At 42.7% G+C, this 17,337-nt stretch overlaps 1 protein-coding gene across 12 annotated transcripts in view; it reads left to right on the plus strand.

The window, feature by feature from the left end:
• The window catches only part of EPAS1 (endothelial PAS domain protein 1), a 153,847-nt gene that overhangs the window by 16,786 nt on the left and 119,724 nt on the right, over positions 1-17,337 (plus strand). For 2 of the 12 annotated variants that reach the window (XM_065590687.1, XM_065590684.1), the window contains exon 2: positions 12,590-12,829. The exons of 5 other annotated variants lie outside the window; for them this stretch is intronic. In XM_065590687.1, the coding sequence (XP_065446759.1) occupies positions 12,804-12,829 (26 nt within the window). In that variant the 5' untranslated portion in view covers positions 12,590-12,803. Of the gene's footprint in view, positions 1-323; positions 478-8,277; positions 8,386-12,589; positions 12,830-17,337 lie in introns of those variants that run through there. 5 more of the 12 variants (XM_065590689.1, XM_065590690.1, XM_065590686.1 and 2 more) reach the window with 4 other exon arrangements.

Here is a 17,337-nt window from a genome sequence, read left to right on the forward strand (position 1 = left end):
CATAGGATGGGTGAGCTCCATGCATGGAGGAGATCCTCTTTTTGTGGTCGCACTGAAGGCAACATCTGGCTCTAGTGGGACAATGTGATTCCTGCAGTTAAGAAAATGTTGGTGGTTGATTTTGACACAGCATCTTTCTCACCTGACACTGATTTTGACAACTTAAACCCGTGCTCTTAAAATGCTAACCCAAAGTTGCTGGATCACTGTTTTCAGTCTGACAGCAGAACCTCTCTCTGGCAGCTTTGTTCAGCCCCTGATGAACTCTTCAGTGCTACAGCTGTAATAACGTTGTTATAACTGAAGACTTTATTTTCTTACAGTTGTATTTTCCTCTCAAAGTGATTTGAAGGATATGTTATTGCCATTACTAACCAGAGGGATATTTCTACGAAAACATCTTTTCTTCTATCAAGTTGTCTTAACATTGCCACAGGTTTTTACATAGTAGAGCTATATATTCTACAAATGATTCAGGTCAGTACATGCCTATGTAAATAGGGTATTCTCTTTTTCTGAAAGTGGAATATAAGCAGGTGCAGATGTTTGCAGGGAAACTTAATACCGCTGTTTAGAAACACTCATTATTACCCATAGAAAAACATTGTTTATTAACCATGTAACCAGCCAATCCAGAGCCATGTCAAAATGAGGATCTGCAAGCTGAGGATGTCATTTTGTGAATTTCAACTCTGAACTCAGTTCTTTGCTCTGACACTGGCTCAGTGCTGGAAGCACTATGAAAGGAGTACACCAAGATCTGTTTCTGGCAACCCCTTTGACTGATACAAGATAAACTCTGACAGGCTCTAGAAACAGCCAGATTTACCACAGCCAGAAGGCTGGCTCTTCAGGAAAGGTCTTTATGGTGGGGGGTTTGGCGCAAATGGAACTAGGGAGGGTTTGCACTTCCTAGAGCTAAAATTATCCCTTATCAAGAACAGGCATCATCCATTGAACTTTCTTAAATTACAGTCAGGTGTTTGGAATTAAATACTCAACGGCCAAGTTCAGAGGTGATGTAACTTCTGGTGTAAATTACTTGTTGAGGGATTAAAAGGGAGTGAATATGGCAGGAAAAGCATCTAAACTTTTGTAAAGAGGAAGAACCCTGGTTAAGGGTCTGGATAGGGAGTCAGGAAATCTGAGTTCGGTTTCTGGTGCTGCCACCAACTTCCTGTGTGATCTCTGGAAATTTAGTTAATTGCTTTGTGCCTCAGTTTTCCATTTGTAAAAGGAGGTAGTAATACATCATCACTTCCACCCTTTGTCATATCTATTTAAATTGAAAAATTTTTAGTAGGGACTTGCTCTGCCCAGCACAATGAAATCTGTACTTTGATTGGGACTCCTAAATAAGAATAATTAACAAGAAGGCCAAATAAAATAGTGAGGCCTATGTTACCTTACTGCCTTCTTATGCTATCTCAATAATTGTTTTTCCTACTATACCACTTCCTGCTATCCCTTGATGTATAAATTACACCTACTTATAACTAATTTCCACCACCATTTGCATCTCCTATGAATTTGGCTCTTATGTTATAAGATCAATGCAGTGTTTCCTCTAATTTTTCCCACCCATGTGCGAAATAAATTTTGTTATGCGCACCAATATGGAGGTGATGTGTCACACATCACCTCCATATTGATGCACATAACAAAATTCATGTGGTGGGGGTGGGGCCAAGGTGTTCGGAGTGTGGGAAGGGGCTCTGGGCTGGGGCAGCGGGTTGAGGTGCGGGTGTGTATGTGAGGGCTCCAGCTGGGGGTGCAGACTCTGGGTTGGGGCTGGGGATGAGGGGTTTGGGGTGTAGGCTGCCCCGGGGCTACGGTGGGGAGAGAGGACTCCCCTCAGCTCTCTTTCTCTGCAGCAGCACCTGGGCTGGGGGGGAGGGGTGCCTTTCCCCACTTCAGCAGCTCCAGGCCTGGGACTGCAGGAGAGGCACCTCTCCCATGGCTGCAGCCAGGCTGGGGCTGGGTTGTGGCTGGGGGAGGTTCATCTCTCCCATGGCCATGGCAGAGTTCAGGTTAGGGCTGGGTTGGGGCCGGAGGAGGGGCGCCTCTCCCACAGCCATGGTGGGTCTGTGGCTGGCCTGGGTTGGGTCCATGGCTGGGGGAGAGGAATCTCTCCCTGCTGCAACCCAGTTTAGAGGGAATTTAGGATCAATGTACAGATTAGGGACTTTGAGCAATTTAGGAGACATTTAGCAAGGGAAATGGCAAGAGATCAGAAAACAATGAACATATCTTTGAGATGACAAACCCATTGTTGTTGTTATATAATATTTAATCACAGGACAGGTAGATGAGCAGCCCCAAATGTACCTGAAGCAATGAGAGGGATTTGAACTAAAGCCAGGGCAATATACATGGAAAGGTCAGTGCAGTTTTAAATAGCTGTGCAGGAAATATCATTCTGTTTCAAGGGGTTTTAGTTGAGGCCTCTAGGCAGAATGGTGAGGATGTCAGGTACATTCCCAAACCTGAGCCATTTTTTTAGAGGACAAATCTGAGGAACTGTGCCAGATTGAGGTGTCCTTAGAAGAGGTTTTGGAACAGATTGACAAATTAAAAAGTAATAAGTTACCTGGACCAGATGCTATTCACCCAAGAGTTCTGAAGGAACTCATGTGAAATTGCAGAACTACTGACTGTGGTATGTAACCTATCATTTAACTCAACCTCTGCACTACATGACTAGAGGATAGCTAATGTGACGCCAATGTTTAAAAAAGGCTCCAGAGCCTACTTCAGTATCATGCAAATCGGTTGAAACTATAGTAAAGAACAGAATTATCAGCAAATAGATGAACACGATTAGTTGGGAAGAGTCACCATTGTTTTTGTAAATGGAAATCGTGCCTGACCAATCTACTAGAATTCTTTGAGGGGGGTCAACAAGTATGTGGACAAGGGGGATCCAGTGGATATAGTGTACTTAGATTTTCAGAAAGCCTTTTACAAAGTCCCTCACCAAAGACTCTTAAGCAAGGTAAGCTGTCATGGGATAAGAGGGAAGGTCCTGTCATGGATCAGTAACTGTTTAAAAGATAGGAAACAGGATAGGAGTAAATGGTCAGTTTTCAGAATGGAGAGAGGTAAATCATACCAATACCAGGATTGGAAGGGACCTCAGGAGGTCATCTAGTCCAACCCCCTGCTCAAAGCAGGACCAATCCCCCAGATAGATTTTTGTCCCAGATCCCTAAATGGCCCCCCTCAAGGGCTGAACTCACAACCCTGGGTTTAGCAGGCTAATGCTCAAACACTGAGCTATCCCTCCCCCCTCCCCATAGTAGTATCCCCCTGGGGTCGTTACTGGGACCAGTACGGCTCAACATACTGATAAATGATCTGGAAAAGGGGATAAACAGTGAGGTAGCTAAATTTGCAGATGATACAAAACTACTCAATATTGTTAAGTCCAAGCAGACTGCAAAGAGTTACAAAGATATCTCACAAAACTGGGTGATTGGTCAACAAAATGGCAATTGAAATTCAATGTTGATAAATGCAAAGTAATATCCATTGGAAAATATAATCCCAACTATATATGTATAAAATGTTGGCTTCTAAATTAGTTCTTACCACTCAAGAAAGAGATCTTGGAGTCATTATGGATAGTTCTCTGAGAACATCCACTCACTGTGCAGCGGCAGTCAAAAAAGCTAACAATGTTAGGAATCATTAGGAAAGGGATAAATAATAATACAGAAAATATCATATTGCCTCTATATAAATCCATGTTATGTCCACATCTTGAATACTGCGTGCAGATCTGATTGCTCCATCTCAAAAAAGGTATATCGGATTTGGAAAAGGTATAGAAAAGGACAACAAAAATGTTTAGGGGTATGGAACAGCTTCCATGTGAGGAGAGATTAATAAGACTGGGACTTTTCAGCTTGGAAAAGAGATGACTAAGGGGAGATTTAATAGAGGTCCATAAAATCATCATGGGTGTGGAGAAGGTAAATAAAGAAGTGTTATTTACTCCTTTCCATAACACAAGAACTAGGGCAGGGGTGGGCAATCTTTGAAAAGTGATGTGCCAAGTCTTCATTTATTTACTGTAATTTAAGGTTTTGCATGCCAGTAATACATTTTACATTTACAGGGGCTGACGGACTAGGCAAATATCTAGATGAGTTGTTGTACCCCAGACTGGCAGTGGAGGTGGCAGACGGAACCCCAGATTGGCAGCGGGCTGAGCCACTCAGCCTGCTGCCGGTCTGGGGTTCTGTCCGCTAGCCCCTGCCAGCTGGGGTCCCGGCTGCCGGGCCCACTGCTGGCCCAGGATTCCGTCCATCCAGGCCGGCAGCGGGCTGAGCAAGGCTGGTGGCCGGGATCCCGGCTGGCAGCAGAGTGCCACTAAAAATCAGCTCACGTGCTGCCTTTGGCACGCGTGCCGCAGGTTGCTGACCCCTAAATTAGGGGGTCACCAAATGAAATGAATAGGCAGCAGGTTTAAAATGAACAAAAGTATTTTTTTCACACAGCACACAGTCAATTTGTAGAACTCTTTGCCAGAGGATGTTGTGAAGGGCAAGACTGTAACACACTTCAAAAAAAGAACTAGATAAGTTCATGGAGGATAGGTCCATCAATGGCTATTAGCCAGGACGGGCAGAGAAGCAAAATCATGTTCTGAAGTGTCCTTAGCCTCTGTTTGTCAGAAGCTGGGAATCGGCAACAGGGAATGGATCACTTGATAATTACCTGTTCTGTTCATTCCCTCTGAAGCAGTGGTTCTCAACTAGGGGTAGGAGTACACAGAAGTCTTCCAGGGGTACATCAACTCATCTAGATATTTGCGTAATTTTACAACAGGATACACAAAAAGCCTTAGAAAAGTCAGTACAAACTAAATTTCATACAGACAAAATGAGAAAGTAATCAATTTTTCAACAACAGTGTCCTGTGACACTTGTGTGTTTTTGTCTGATTTTTGTAAGCAAGTAATTTTTAAGTGAGGTGAAATTTTGGGGTCTCTAAGACAAATCAGACTCCTGAAAGGGGTACAGTAGTCTGGAAAGGTTGAGAACCACTTTTCTGAAGCATCTGGCATTGGCAATAGTTGGATGACAGGATACTGTGCTAGATGGACCATTGGTCTGATCCAATATGGCTGTTCTTATAAATAATAATAATAGATCTCTGTGGTAGTGATTTTCTTCCTATGTGTACATAGCATAGTAGTACAAATAATAATTAGTTTGAAAATCTGGTGCAAATTGTTCAGCAGAAAAAAGCACTTTCATGCCATGTCTGAACTCCTGGAACTTTGTATGAAAAGACATGATCAAAAGTGATATCAAGATTCTTAACCTTGCTCACTCCTTTCACATTAATCCCCTCAACAGGTAGGGACAAGGAGAAGAAGCAAACCTCTCATATACATAGCCCTTCCCTTGCTGTTGTGTGAGATTGGGAACTAGAAATTGGCCATTTGGGGCTAGATTGTAACTAGACATAACATGGAGTTAGGTGCAGGGATGGGGGTGGGGAGTAAGAAGCACCCCCCTTCTTGTGAAGCTGGATTAGGACAATCTGCATAACAGCTCCCACTGCTGAGTTACTTGGGAGCAACTGAGCAGTTAAAGCCACAGGCTGCTCTCCATTTAGGGGCATGGAAAATTTCTCCCTTGCCCATGACAAAAGACATATAGCAGAAAGATGGTCCCTGGCCCAAAAGCTTACAAACTAACCACCCCAATCTTACAGACAGTTACGCATCTGCTTAACTTTAGATGTGAATATTTGCACTGTAGTCAATATGAACCGATGTGTAAAGTTAAACAGTTGCATAACTGTTTGTAAGATTGGGGCCTAAATAATAGATGCAATACTAAAGAAAGCCCCATGTAAATTTAGATTAAGTATAACTTATCCCCCTCAAACGGTAATTTAGCAATGATTCCACTTGTGTTCAGTCTCCTATTTACTGGTGGTTTAAGCAAACAAAATTTTTAAATGCTATGTAAGGTATAAGGAATGCAGAGCAAATATCTGTTTTTATATTGTTACTTGTGCAGGAAGTGGATTTTAATTTATCAAAGTTTAAGGAGAAAACACTTTGTGGACAAATCTATTTTAATGCGTCATGCGTGGCCTTAAAAAAAAAAAGCATTCCACTTGCTCTGGTGCCAAGAATTGCTGCAATTTTTAAAGTGAGGCTATTGAATAAGATATATTATTTGAAGAGAAAACAAAAGGCTGCCACTTAGTGATATAAATTTGAGTATTTGGAAACAAATAAGATACATTTTCCCCAAAGAGAAAGTAAAGAATTTTAGTCTTTGGTGGCAGGTGTATTCTAGTTTGTGCCAAATTACAGCTAAGAATGAACCATATAAATTATGACTATGCAGTGATTTCAGCTGGCTTGATACCTAACACCCAATGATTTTAAAAAAGCGTAATCATTTAAATAGAAGATCAAGCAGCCATAGAGGAGTTTCCAGTTTGATCCTTATACAACAGTGATAGTATCATCATTGAGTATCATTTGCACTTGGCTCATCTTGCCATTTGGCATCTGCTAGAAGTGGATGTGGGTAAAGTACTTTTCCTTGTTTTTTGGCATTTCAGGAGGATCTTCAGTGTTCTGGAGCTTTGATCTTTTGAACAAATGGGAGAAGATATTTGAACTGGAAGCATGTCTCTACTCTCTCTTGTGTGATTGTGATGATTTGTTACCCTTTCATTTTGAGTGGAAGGCTATTCCTAGTGGGAGAAAACAGCATGGCCATCATGTATAGATGAAAGCTAATTGATTTTCTTAGCTGGAATATTAAGAGTGAATCCTGGAAGGTGTTTAGCACTGTGACCGTTATCAGGTACTGCAGTACATGCTTAACTTTAAAACATAGTGGTCCCATCAAAGCTGAGTCTTCATTTTGAAATGGAATTGTGGTCTTCATTTGGAATAGGAAATTATTTTCTCAACAACTACAGTTGTGGATCCAGAAGTTCCCAGAGTGACAGTGGACATGACATCCGGGGAATCTGATTCTTGGCACAAAACAATTAATCCTTGTTTGGAGAGGGATATTTTTGGTTGGAGTGGTCCAGTTGTATTCGTTTGTGATTTGTGGTCATGTTCATGATTCATGGTTATTGTTACACCAGTGTAACAATGTAGGCACTGTAACCAATGCCATTTTCACTTTTCTGTATTGCTGGTTTAATTGAGTTTGCAAAAGTGGTAGGTTATGGGAACCTCTTTATGAGTGTACTACAGACGGCAATGTATGGTTAGGATCTGTGTATGTTTGATATTTACCTTATTTAAACAACGGTCATGATGGAAACAGTTTTAATCGACTTTGCGCAAGGGTGACGATCCAGATCTACTACTCAAGTAACATAATTCTCAGAATCTTCTCTTCATGGCAGTGCTGTTGTTTGTGTGTATTTCATTGTGTGTTTGCCAGAGGGAGAGAGCTATTGTTGTTTAGATGGTGGTTGGAAATATAAAATGGAGTCTACTGAGAATTCCAATAGACTGTTCATGTCACAATTGTTTTGTTCTGTGTGACACTTTAGTATGCAGTGTTTTTATTTGGCCACGTGTGCAAATCAAAATGGAGCTTCCCACCTCAAACACTTTGTCATCAATGTTTTAAAGATAAACCATTAACAAAGAAGAAAATATCTTTCCTTCATTGTACTACAGGTAATGAACATTTGCAGGATTGGGACCAAATCCTGCAGTCCTTATTCAAGCAAAACTCACATGGACTTCATCTGATGTTTTTCCTGGAGGATTTGGTTCTTACAAAGGAAATAATTTTTAAGCAGAGTATACCTAGAGAGAGACGTGGGGGCAAAAAAAAAAAAAGAATTGAGCTATTGCCAAAAGGTTTCCTTTGTCGGCCACTTACTGTAGCTAAAATTATAGGAGCAGTAGTAGTGGTCTGTTAGGACAGCCATGAAAACAAGCCTTCAGCTATTTCTAACAAATATTGAATGAAAATACTCTCCACATTTTAAAAATAAATTAAGACTTAGCAAAAAACACACAAAAACCTGAGTTTATCTGTATCCCATCAGGTACATGATGTCCTGGAGTGTAGCCTACTGGCAAAAACATGTGCAGTGTTATCCTTTGCAGCATTGGGAATGCTCTCTGCTGAATTTGGCGCCAATGACCTAAGTTTGCTTGTTAGCTGAAGTTCACACAGACTTCTTGCCAGGTCTGCCCAGAATACTGTCTCCTCTAACTTCCTGTGGTCTTGCATAATATTTCCTTGCTTCTTGTGTAACTGTGCACTTGGTCTGGTCACTGCCCAGTTGATTTTAAAGGCCTGATCCTGCAAACGTGCATGTAAGTAGTCTCTGAAAGGGATGTAAATGATTGCAGTTTGGACTTCTCAGCCAGTAAGTATTAGCACAATGTAAATGTGTTGTGACGATGGGGACTCTAGGGTTTAGTCCAGGGGTGGGCAAACTACGGCCCGGGGGCTGCATCTGACCCTCCAGATGTTTTAATCCAGACCTCGAGCTCCCTCTGGGGAGTGGGGTTTGGGGCTTGTCCCGCTCTGGCACTCCAGCCAGGGAGAGGGGACAGGGGCTTGCCCCACTCTGCATGGCTCCCAGAAGCAGCAGCATGTCCCCCCTCCAGCTCCTACATGTAGGGGCAGCCGGGGGCTCTGCATGCTGCCCCTGCCTCAAGCGCCTGCAGACAGGGCAGCGTGCAGAGCTGCCTGGCTGCGCCTCTACGTAGGAGCCGGAGGGGGGACATGTCGCTGCTTCTGGGAGCTGCTTGAGGTAAGCACCGCCCAGAGCCTGCACCCTTGACCCCCTCCCACGTCCCAACCCCCTACCCCAGCCCTGATCCCCCTCCCACCCTCCGAACCCCTTGGTCCTAGCCCAGAGCACCCTCCTGCACTGCCAACCTCTCATCCCCAGCCCCACCCCAGGACCCACCCCACTGCATCCCAACCCCCTACCCCAGCCCAGAGCCCCCTCCCGCACCCTGAACTCCTAATTTCTGGCCCCACCCCAGAACCCGCACCCACAGCTGGAGCCTGCACCTCAACCCCCAATTTCGTGAACATTTATGGCCCGCCATACAATTTCCATACCCAGATGTGGCCCTCGGGCCAAAAAGTTTGCCCACCCATGGTTTAGTCTTATGGAAGAAGGCTGGCTTAAACCAACATGTTAGTTGGTAATAACTAACTAAGAAAAGATATTTGTGCTCGCTTTGTTTATTTTACATCTTATTTTAGTATATCTGTGCCTTCCTGGAAGAGAGAGGAAAATGTATACATTGTAAAATAAATTAAAAACACCAAACACACTTAGAAGTTTGGTCCTAATGGTCCTAAAATTTGTAGTATCATATATCTGAAACAAACCCATAATTTAAAAAGAAGGGATTGTTGCCATTATTTTCTTATCTTCATTTATACCCTCCAGAGTAGGGGTAGTGCCCTTATGATCATGTAATGACAACTTATGCTGCAGGCAAAACTGGTGAAACCAATTTTTTATTTCTTGGCAACGTAAGACATATTGTGCACTTAAATGGAAACATGAGGGTCTAATGTGGAAAAATCCTGTGGAATTCAACAGAGAAAGCTAACAATGGTTCTACAGAAATGTAACAGGTTTCTATAGAAATTACTCTAAACACCTACAGAATTTTATAGAGAATACAGAAAGCTACATCAGGGTTTTTGAACCATTCTATAGAAACCCATAGAAGATAGAAAATTCTTTATTAAATTAGGATGGTTCAAAAAACTTCTAGAATGGTTACCATTTCCTTTTAAATTCTGTAGGAAATGTAAATAAAGAGTTTACATATTTTAAGGTCTGTAGGGAAAGATTTTCAAAAGGCACAAATGGCAATTAAGTGCCTAATCCCCATTGAAAGCCAATGGGTTTCATGCACTTAATTTTGAAAGTCTCCTTCATTTTTTCTGGATTAGACTTTATTTAGTGCTTTTGGCAAATTTATTATATGGCAGAACATTCTCAAGGCTAGCAGAAGAGGAGAGAGAGAAATGGGCAGACTGATTATTTAAATTTAAATCGGACGGCTTTTAATTCAGTGTTTTTAAAAGAGCAAAGAACTTGTTATTGTCAAGTGTGAGTGCAGTAGAGTGGAGTGGACAATTCTTCAGTTGTATGTGCTTTTCATATGGAACTGTAAGGGGGATATATGTTGCACTGGGATATGACTTGTTACTTTATTACTGAATATTTTTGTGTCTGATTCTCTTTTTTTAGTTAAAGCTCAGTTTAAACTATGGAATAGGAAGATCATGAAAAGAAAACTAATAGCCAAGATGAAAACTCCAATTTAATGCATCTTGGAGATGCATATTTTTGTTAGTCTGATTTGTATAATAAATAGAGATACAAATAAAAAACTACATTAGCAGAAAGGTTTTTTTTCATACCAAAATATTAATCCGTGAGTACACTTTCAAAGCACTCTGAAACATCCATTGTTATTAACAGGAGTCACACAGCTAAATCCCTGTACGTTGCTTTGAAAATGTATTCCGGGTAACTTTAAATATTTGCTTTAAAAGAGGATTATATTCCTTTGATTCTACCAGTGTTTAATGCTCCCATATAAACTTTTTTCCAGAATGTAAATGATTGCCTGTGGTTAAAATGTGTATGTTGAAGTTTTTAAATTTTGCACTGCAGTTGAAGGAAATTGTTATCATAGAGCTTTGTTTGGTTCAGAGCTGTAGATTAAATTTAGAAAATGTATTCAGCTAATGTCTCCCAGTCAGCATAACCTGGGTTTATTTCTATCTAACTTTTGGACATGCATTTTGTAGCAGCTTACATGTCAGACCACAATTTTACACTATTAAAAACGTTTAGCTTTGCACATAATAAGCTGTCAGGTAATTTGTGTTAAAAATGGGGCACACACCTGATATGAATTTTACTATGATTCCTTTTTCTAAAATTCCTTGACAAATTGCTATTCAAATTCTTTGATATCTCAATTCCTGGCGTGATTTTAAAAGGCCAAATAATGAAGCTTACAATATACCTGTTTCAGTATGTTTGTAAATGTACCCGGTACATTAATGGTACATTTATTCTAGTTTACAGACTTTACATGATCTTGTATAAACTTTCTATTAAATGTCTGCTGGAATGCCTACTAGAATTAAATTGGTCATCACAATTATGAGATTTTGTTCAAATCATTTCATATTGTCATCTATTCCATAGATCCAGATTATCTGGTTGTCATGGTATCATTAACATCGATAAGTGCATTCTGCCTACAGATGACTTCTTGCAGCATTCTGGGTTAACCTTATTAATTTTAAATAATACAAATATTTACAGATTAATATGAGAACAAGGTAGCTCTTCATGAATACCTGTCTAAAGTCATTCAAAAGTGACTGGTCTTTTGAATGCAGGGATTTCAAACTAGAGATCCCTGCTATTTTGATTAGAGTCTAGGTGTCATCAGTAACATTTTGGAAAGTGTCACAGAAACCTAACAGAAAACACTATTTGGCCACATCTGGCATAATATTTTAAAGTGTTTGTAATGCAAACACATGTTTTGCTATCGATTGTTAGACATTTTCTGCACTGTTGGTCGATAGATGCAAAGCCAGGTGCTCCAGGGCATCCCCACTGCATCACTCAGGCAGTACGAATGATCCATAAACCTGGCTTTCCCAGGCACTTTCTGCAGCAGGAAATGCAGGCCTGGTCTATATTGAAAAGTTGTATCAGCATAGCTATGTTGGTCATGGGTGTGAAGAAAACCCACAACCCCGACCCACCTAGCTATGCTGACCAAACCCTTAGTGTAGATTTATTCATGCCAATGGAAGAATACTTCTGTCAACATCGCTAACTTCATTAAGGGAGGTGGTGGTGGTCTTACACTGACAGAAAACCCTTTCTGTGCATGTAGGCTGCATCTATACTACAGGGCTATGCTGGCATAACTATACTGGTGGATATATGTTGGTATAGTCTCTGTAGTATAGACATAGCTTCAGCTGACGTAGACTGCTGAAGGAGGGAACAAGGATATAGCCAAGATGTCCCTGCACTCAGCTGATCTCTTGCTGCAGCAACAGCTCTTTGGGGCTGTGGGAAGACAGCACAAGATAGACCTTACTGTGGGGAGGGGACTAGTGCCAGGATGGCCCCAGAATCAGGACATTTAAAGGTAGTTTAAAGTCCTTTCTCTCCTCCAGTATTGGATTGAACACCGGTCAGCCAGACTAGAGAAGGAGCCCACAATCAGTTAAAGTGAAGTTTCCTTTAAAATGAATACAAAGAGAGACCATATTTTAGAACACAAATATCAACCCTTTTCCTTTTTAAATGTCTTTTTCTATGTTGTAAAAATTGTCTGAGTGGTTTTAAAACAGGTGAATCTTCAGAAAAGTGTTCTGAGTGTAGTGTAACTAAATTAGTGTGAAAAGACTAAAGAGGTATCAATTTGTAAAGCTGAGCTATTGGCCGATGGGCTTTAGTACGTGAACCAGGAGTATAGAGAAATCTATAAACTTGATTGAACCAAAATGTAATTGGAAAAAACTCAAGGTATATGTATGTCTTTTTCCTTCAGATATTTCTTTTTACCCAAGAATTTTAGAATGTGGGATACCCCTAATTCAGCACATTGAACATTTAGAGCTTGATCCTAAACTGCATACCCAGATGCAACTCCTGCTGACTTCAGTCAGAGTAAAGAGCAATGGACTGGCCTTCTACACATGTTTACTTGACTAAGTGCCATTTTTGGCAAGCACGTAGCTGTACGGAGTAATCTACTTTTGGACATGGGGAAACACCCTTTGTGGCTTATGTAAGTGAGTTTATATACCCATTTTGAATTCTATGTAGATTCTTGTAAAAGATTGTGATCTCAGATCCACACATGTCTTGTAGCGTTAGTGGAATGATCAATTCTTGGAGGGGGCGGTAGCAGCATCCATCACTCAACTGTTGGTGGAGTGAGATACTGCTCTCCTCCAAAAGACATGGAAGGGCAGATATGTACTTTTAAGGTGCCTGCGCTCAAAGATAAGAGAAATGGGGAGTAGTCTGACTAATACAGGATGTTTTTAATCCCACACACTAGTTACTCACAATGTTGAAGTCCTTTCTCGCTTTTTAACTCAGCCTTCCTTAGGCAAAACTTCTATTGAAGCAAATGGCAGTTTTGTCTGAGAAAAAGACAAGTGAAAACTCATTCAGGACTCTAGGATTTGGACCATGCTCTGTGATGCATAAAATGTTAAAGCTTGTTTCATGAGCAAGAATAGTCCATGTACCTGATGGGCTAAACAACCTATTTAAACCTCTTCAGTCACATAGTGAAAACAAAGTTCTCTGCCTATTGCAATTGTGATTTCATATATTTTGTTAAACGTGGCATGTATGTAAGTGAAGTGAAAAGCATGCCATGTTGTTGGCTTTTCAAATGATGCATGCCACAGCCTAGTGGCATGTTTCAAACAAAAATTGAGCTTGTGATACATTGAGAAACATCTCATGTGTTACACAGTACTGCAGTTTAGGTAGAGTAATCAGCTAGGGATCCATCAGGATAAAGGGGATTTGTCGTCCTGACATGGCATCCAGGGAAGTATGCTGCCTGCCCGAGGCCCGTCTCGGATATGGGACGGAGGGATTGTCACTGGTGTGTATTTCACTCAGTGAGATAGTTTGTGGAACAATACTACTTGGGTGAGAGCTGACAGAATCACCCCTAGCAGCTAGGACTGCTGAATCCAATCTCAGCTCAGCTGAATCACAGGCTGGCCTGCCAATGGTTTCAATTTAAACTGGATTTGCTGTCACTTATAAGTGTTCTTTATAGACTTTGCTCGTGAATATAATACACATTTGTCAGGGCCGACTCCAGGCACCAGCCGCCAAGCATGTAAGGGGCGGCCAATCTTGGGATGGCGGGGGGCGCTTGGGGTGTGTTTGTTTTGGCTGGACGGCGCTCGGGGGGGTGGGTTGTTTTTGTTTCGGCAGCGTGGCGTGGCGCTCGGGGGGTGTGTGTTTTGGCGGTGCAGTGCTTGGGGGGGGGCGTGTTTCAGCAGCGGGGCGCTCGGGGGTGTGTGTTTTGATAGCGCGGCACTGGGAGGAGTGTTTTGGCAGTGCTGTGCGGTGCTCGGGGGGGGTGTTTCAGTGGCAGGGCGCTCAGGGGGGTGTTTCGGCGTCGCGGCGCTTGGAGGGGGTGTTATGGTGGGGCAGCGCTCTTTTTTTTTTTTTTTTTTCCGGAAAAAAAGTTAGAGCTGACCCTGCATTTGTACCAGTTTGGTACAGCCGTTCTGAAGGGGTTGTCATGCAAGGTTGCACACAGCCTCATGGAGAGCTCTGCTGGTCAGGACAGAGCTGGGTGAACCCATGTCCCTTCTTCCTCTTAATCCCTTCCCACCACTTTGGGCACTGTGCTCCCCCATGGAGAAGGCAGAGTGCCAACTCTGCATTTTTATGGGCTCAGAGTCTGGAGTTTCTTTGGTCCTTATATGGACTACGCAGAGCAGAAGGAAGATCTCAACACCTTTCCTCCACCTCTCACCACAGACCCGGTCAGGGCTGGCTCTAACTTTTTTGCCACCCCAAGCAGCAAAAAAAAGTGCTGCTGAGGGCCTGCCCCCGCGTGGAGCGCCGCCTTAACCCCCGCTGAGCGCCGCACTGCTGAACACTCCAGCCCCCTGCGGAGCGCCACACCACCAAACCCCCCGCCAAGTGCCGCGTCGCCGAACATCCCCCCCCCCCCCCCCGCGCAGAGCGCTGCCGAACACCCCCCGCTGAGCGCTACGCTGCCGAACCTCCTCCCCCCCCACGCGGAGTGCCACCGAACCCCTCCCCGTGGAGCACCGCGCTGCTGAACACCCCCCGCCGAGCGCTGCGCCGCCGGAACCCCCCCCCCGCTGAGCGCCGCGCTGCTCCCTGCCACCCCAAGATTGGCCGCCCCTTACCAGGTGCCGCCCCAAGCACGTGCTTGGTTGGCTGGTGCCTGGAGCTGGCCCTGGACCCGGTAACAGCATGGCAGAAACTAGCGCTAAGGCTCTAGTTTCACACAAGTGCAGGTACAAGACCTATTCAGAATGCAGGCCTTTACTGACTCAACCCAGGCCTTAAGTAGGGCATAGAGATTTTTGTGAGCCTTATGCACTAGAGTGAATTACGCTCTGCCTCTGGGTGCTAAATCTTGACTCTCCTGAAATCAATAACCAAACTCCCATTGATTTCAGTGGAAACAAAATCTGGCTCTAAGTGCTTCATGTGCACAATTCCATCATTATGTATCTACTATTTATGTGGGTGCAGTTCAGTTTACAGCCTAATGATTATTAAGAGCTCTAAAGCAACTATGATTTTTGTTGCTGCAGCTTTGCTTTGATTATTTCAAATGAAAATAAACATTTTCCAATTGGCAAGTGTGGTCATTCCTTCCCCCCCCCCCCCCAAAAAAAAAAGAATGTGCTTCTTCACAGGAAAAGATCTTTTATAACAGCACTAGAACTATTACAGCCGTAAGATTGGCTCCATCTAACCCCAGAGGATTACAGAGATAAGATACCAGCCATGGCCAGGATCATCTCATGATAAGCAGGGACCATATTAGGGTAGAGTGGGCAGGATTATAGCCTGAAGAGCCCTAAATGTTTTCTTCTTCCCTCCTGAAGTGGGAAAGTTCATCATGGCTGCTGAAAAAAGACCTTGAGTGAACAAATGTTTGCAGGTTTTGGTGGGTGTCCAGTGTTAACCTTTGTATTCATTTTAAATGCTAGTTTCCTACTTCTTAACCACCCCAGTCCCTAGTTGTTCATTATTATTAAGACAATTCAATGAAATGTTTATGGGGGGCAATATTTTTAGTTCAAACACATTTGATATTGGGAACATTGATATGTAAGATGAGGGTTGAATTCTTTGGGTGTTTCACCTGCCTAAGAGCAACAGGATCAAGTACTTTTTTTGTAAATAACAATTTGGACTTGTTCCAGGAAGGTGACTTCTGTGGAAATTGAGGGCATTCAGTACTTTGCAGTATTGAGCCTTTTATGTGGATCAGTTGTTGCTCTTGGTGTGTAAAAGGCATGATGGGGCACACCTTTGTGTGACCATTATGTTCCTTTCCTGGAATCTGATGGGTTATAGGTCAGATTCATAAGGAGTTGCTCCAGGAGACATGAGATATTTAATGTGATTCACTGAAAAGTATTTTCTGTAAGAAATGACAAAACAGCATTCCATTAAGGATAAAGATATAATGTGTTTATGAAAGCAATGACAGCTTTTCATCTTGCATATGAGGCTGTTGGTTTTTAAAAGCTGCAACAGATGCAAAAAAGAGTGCAGGTCCATCAGCGAGTTTTATGGCATCATATAATAATCAACCTGCAAAGAAAGGCCTCCATTTCTGTTTTAACGGGGAGATATTGTATGCTACAGTAAAATCATATGCAAAGTCAATTGTGGTTATTGCTGTTTATACTTCTAACATTGTTCTTGTTTAGAACAGCATCCTGTGTCAAAAAATACACAGTATATTTTGGATAATGTATAACGCAGTGATATGAATGACAAACTGAGTGTGAAATGGATGAATTTCCACATGGCTTTGAAATATTAAAAACCAGGGTCCAGATTGTGTCTCTGGGCTCTTACCCTTCCTGGGCATGTCAGCTACCTCTGCAGCAATCCTTCTCAGGACTGCCCTGTTACAGAGCTCTCCACAAGAGGGTGAAGATGGAACAGGAAATGGGTGGCTCTGTATAAGTGTGGACTGGACAGTGTACCCACAATCTCCAACCCCATGGGGCTTAACTAACACAGCTCAGGGTGTAGAGCGTGTATGTCATTAAGTCCTCTTTTCACTCTCTTGATACTAAGCCAGTCTGCACCAGGCTAGTCCCCTGCCCACCCAAGTTAGAAGATTAATGATCTGGATGATGGGATGCATTGCACCCTCAGCAAGTTTGTGTATGACACTAACCTGGGGGAAGAGGTAGATATGCTGGAGGGTAGGGATAGGGTCCAGAGTGACCTAGAGAAATTGGAGGATTAGGCCAAAAGAAATCTGATGAGGTCCAACAAGGATGGAAGAATCCAATGCACTGCTACAGGCTGGGGACCGACTGGCTAAGCGGCAGTTCTGCAGAAAAGGACCTGGGGATTACACTGGACGAGAAGCTGGATATGAGTAAACAGTGCGCCCTTGTTGCCAAGAAGGCTAACAGCATATTGGCCTGCATTAATAGGAGCATTGCCAGCAGATCGAGGGAAGTGATTATTCCCTCTATTCGGCACTGGTGAGGCCACATCTGGACTATTGCATCCAGTTTTGGG

The sequence above is a fragment of the Chrysemys picta genome, chromosome 3 (assembly GCF_011386835.1).
Source record: "Chrysemys picta bellii isolate R12L10 chromosome 3, ASM1138683v2, whole genome shotgun sequence".
Taxonomy (NCBI): domain Eukaryota; kingdom Metazoa; phylum Chordata; order Testudines; family Emydidae; genus Chrysemys; species Chrysemys picta.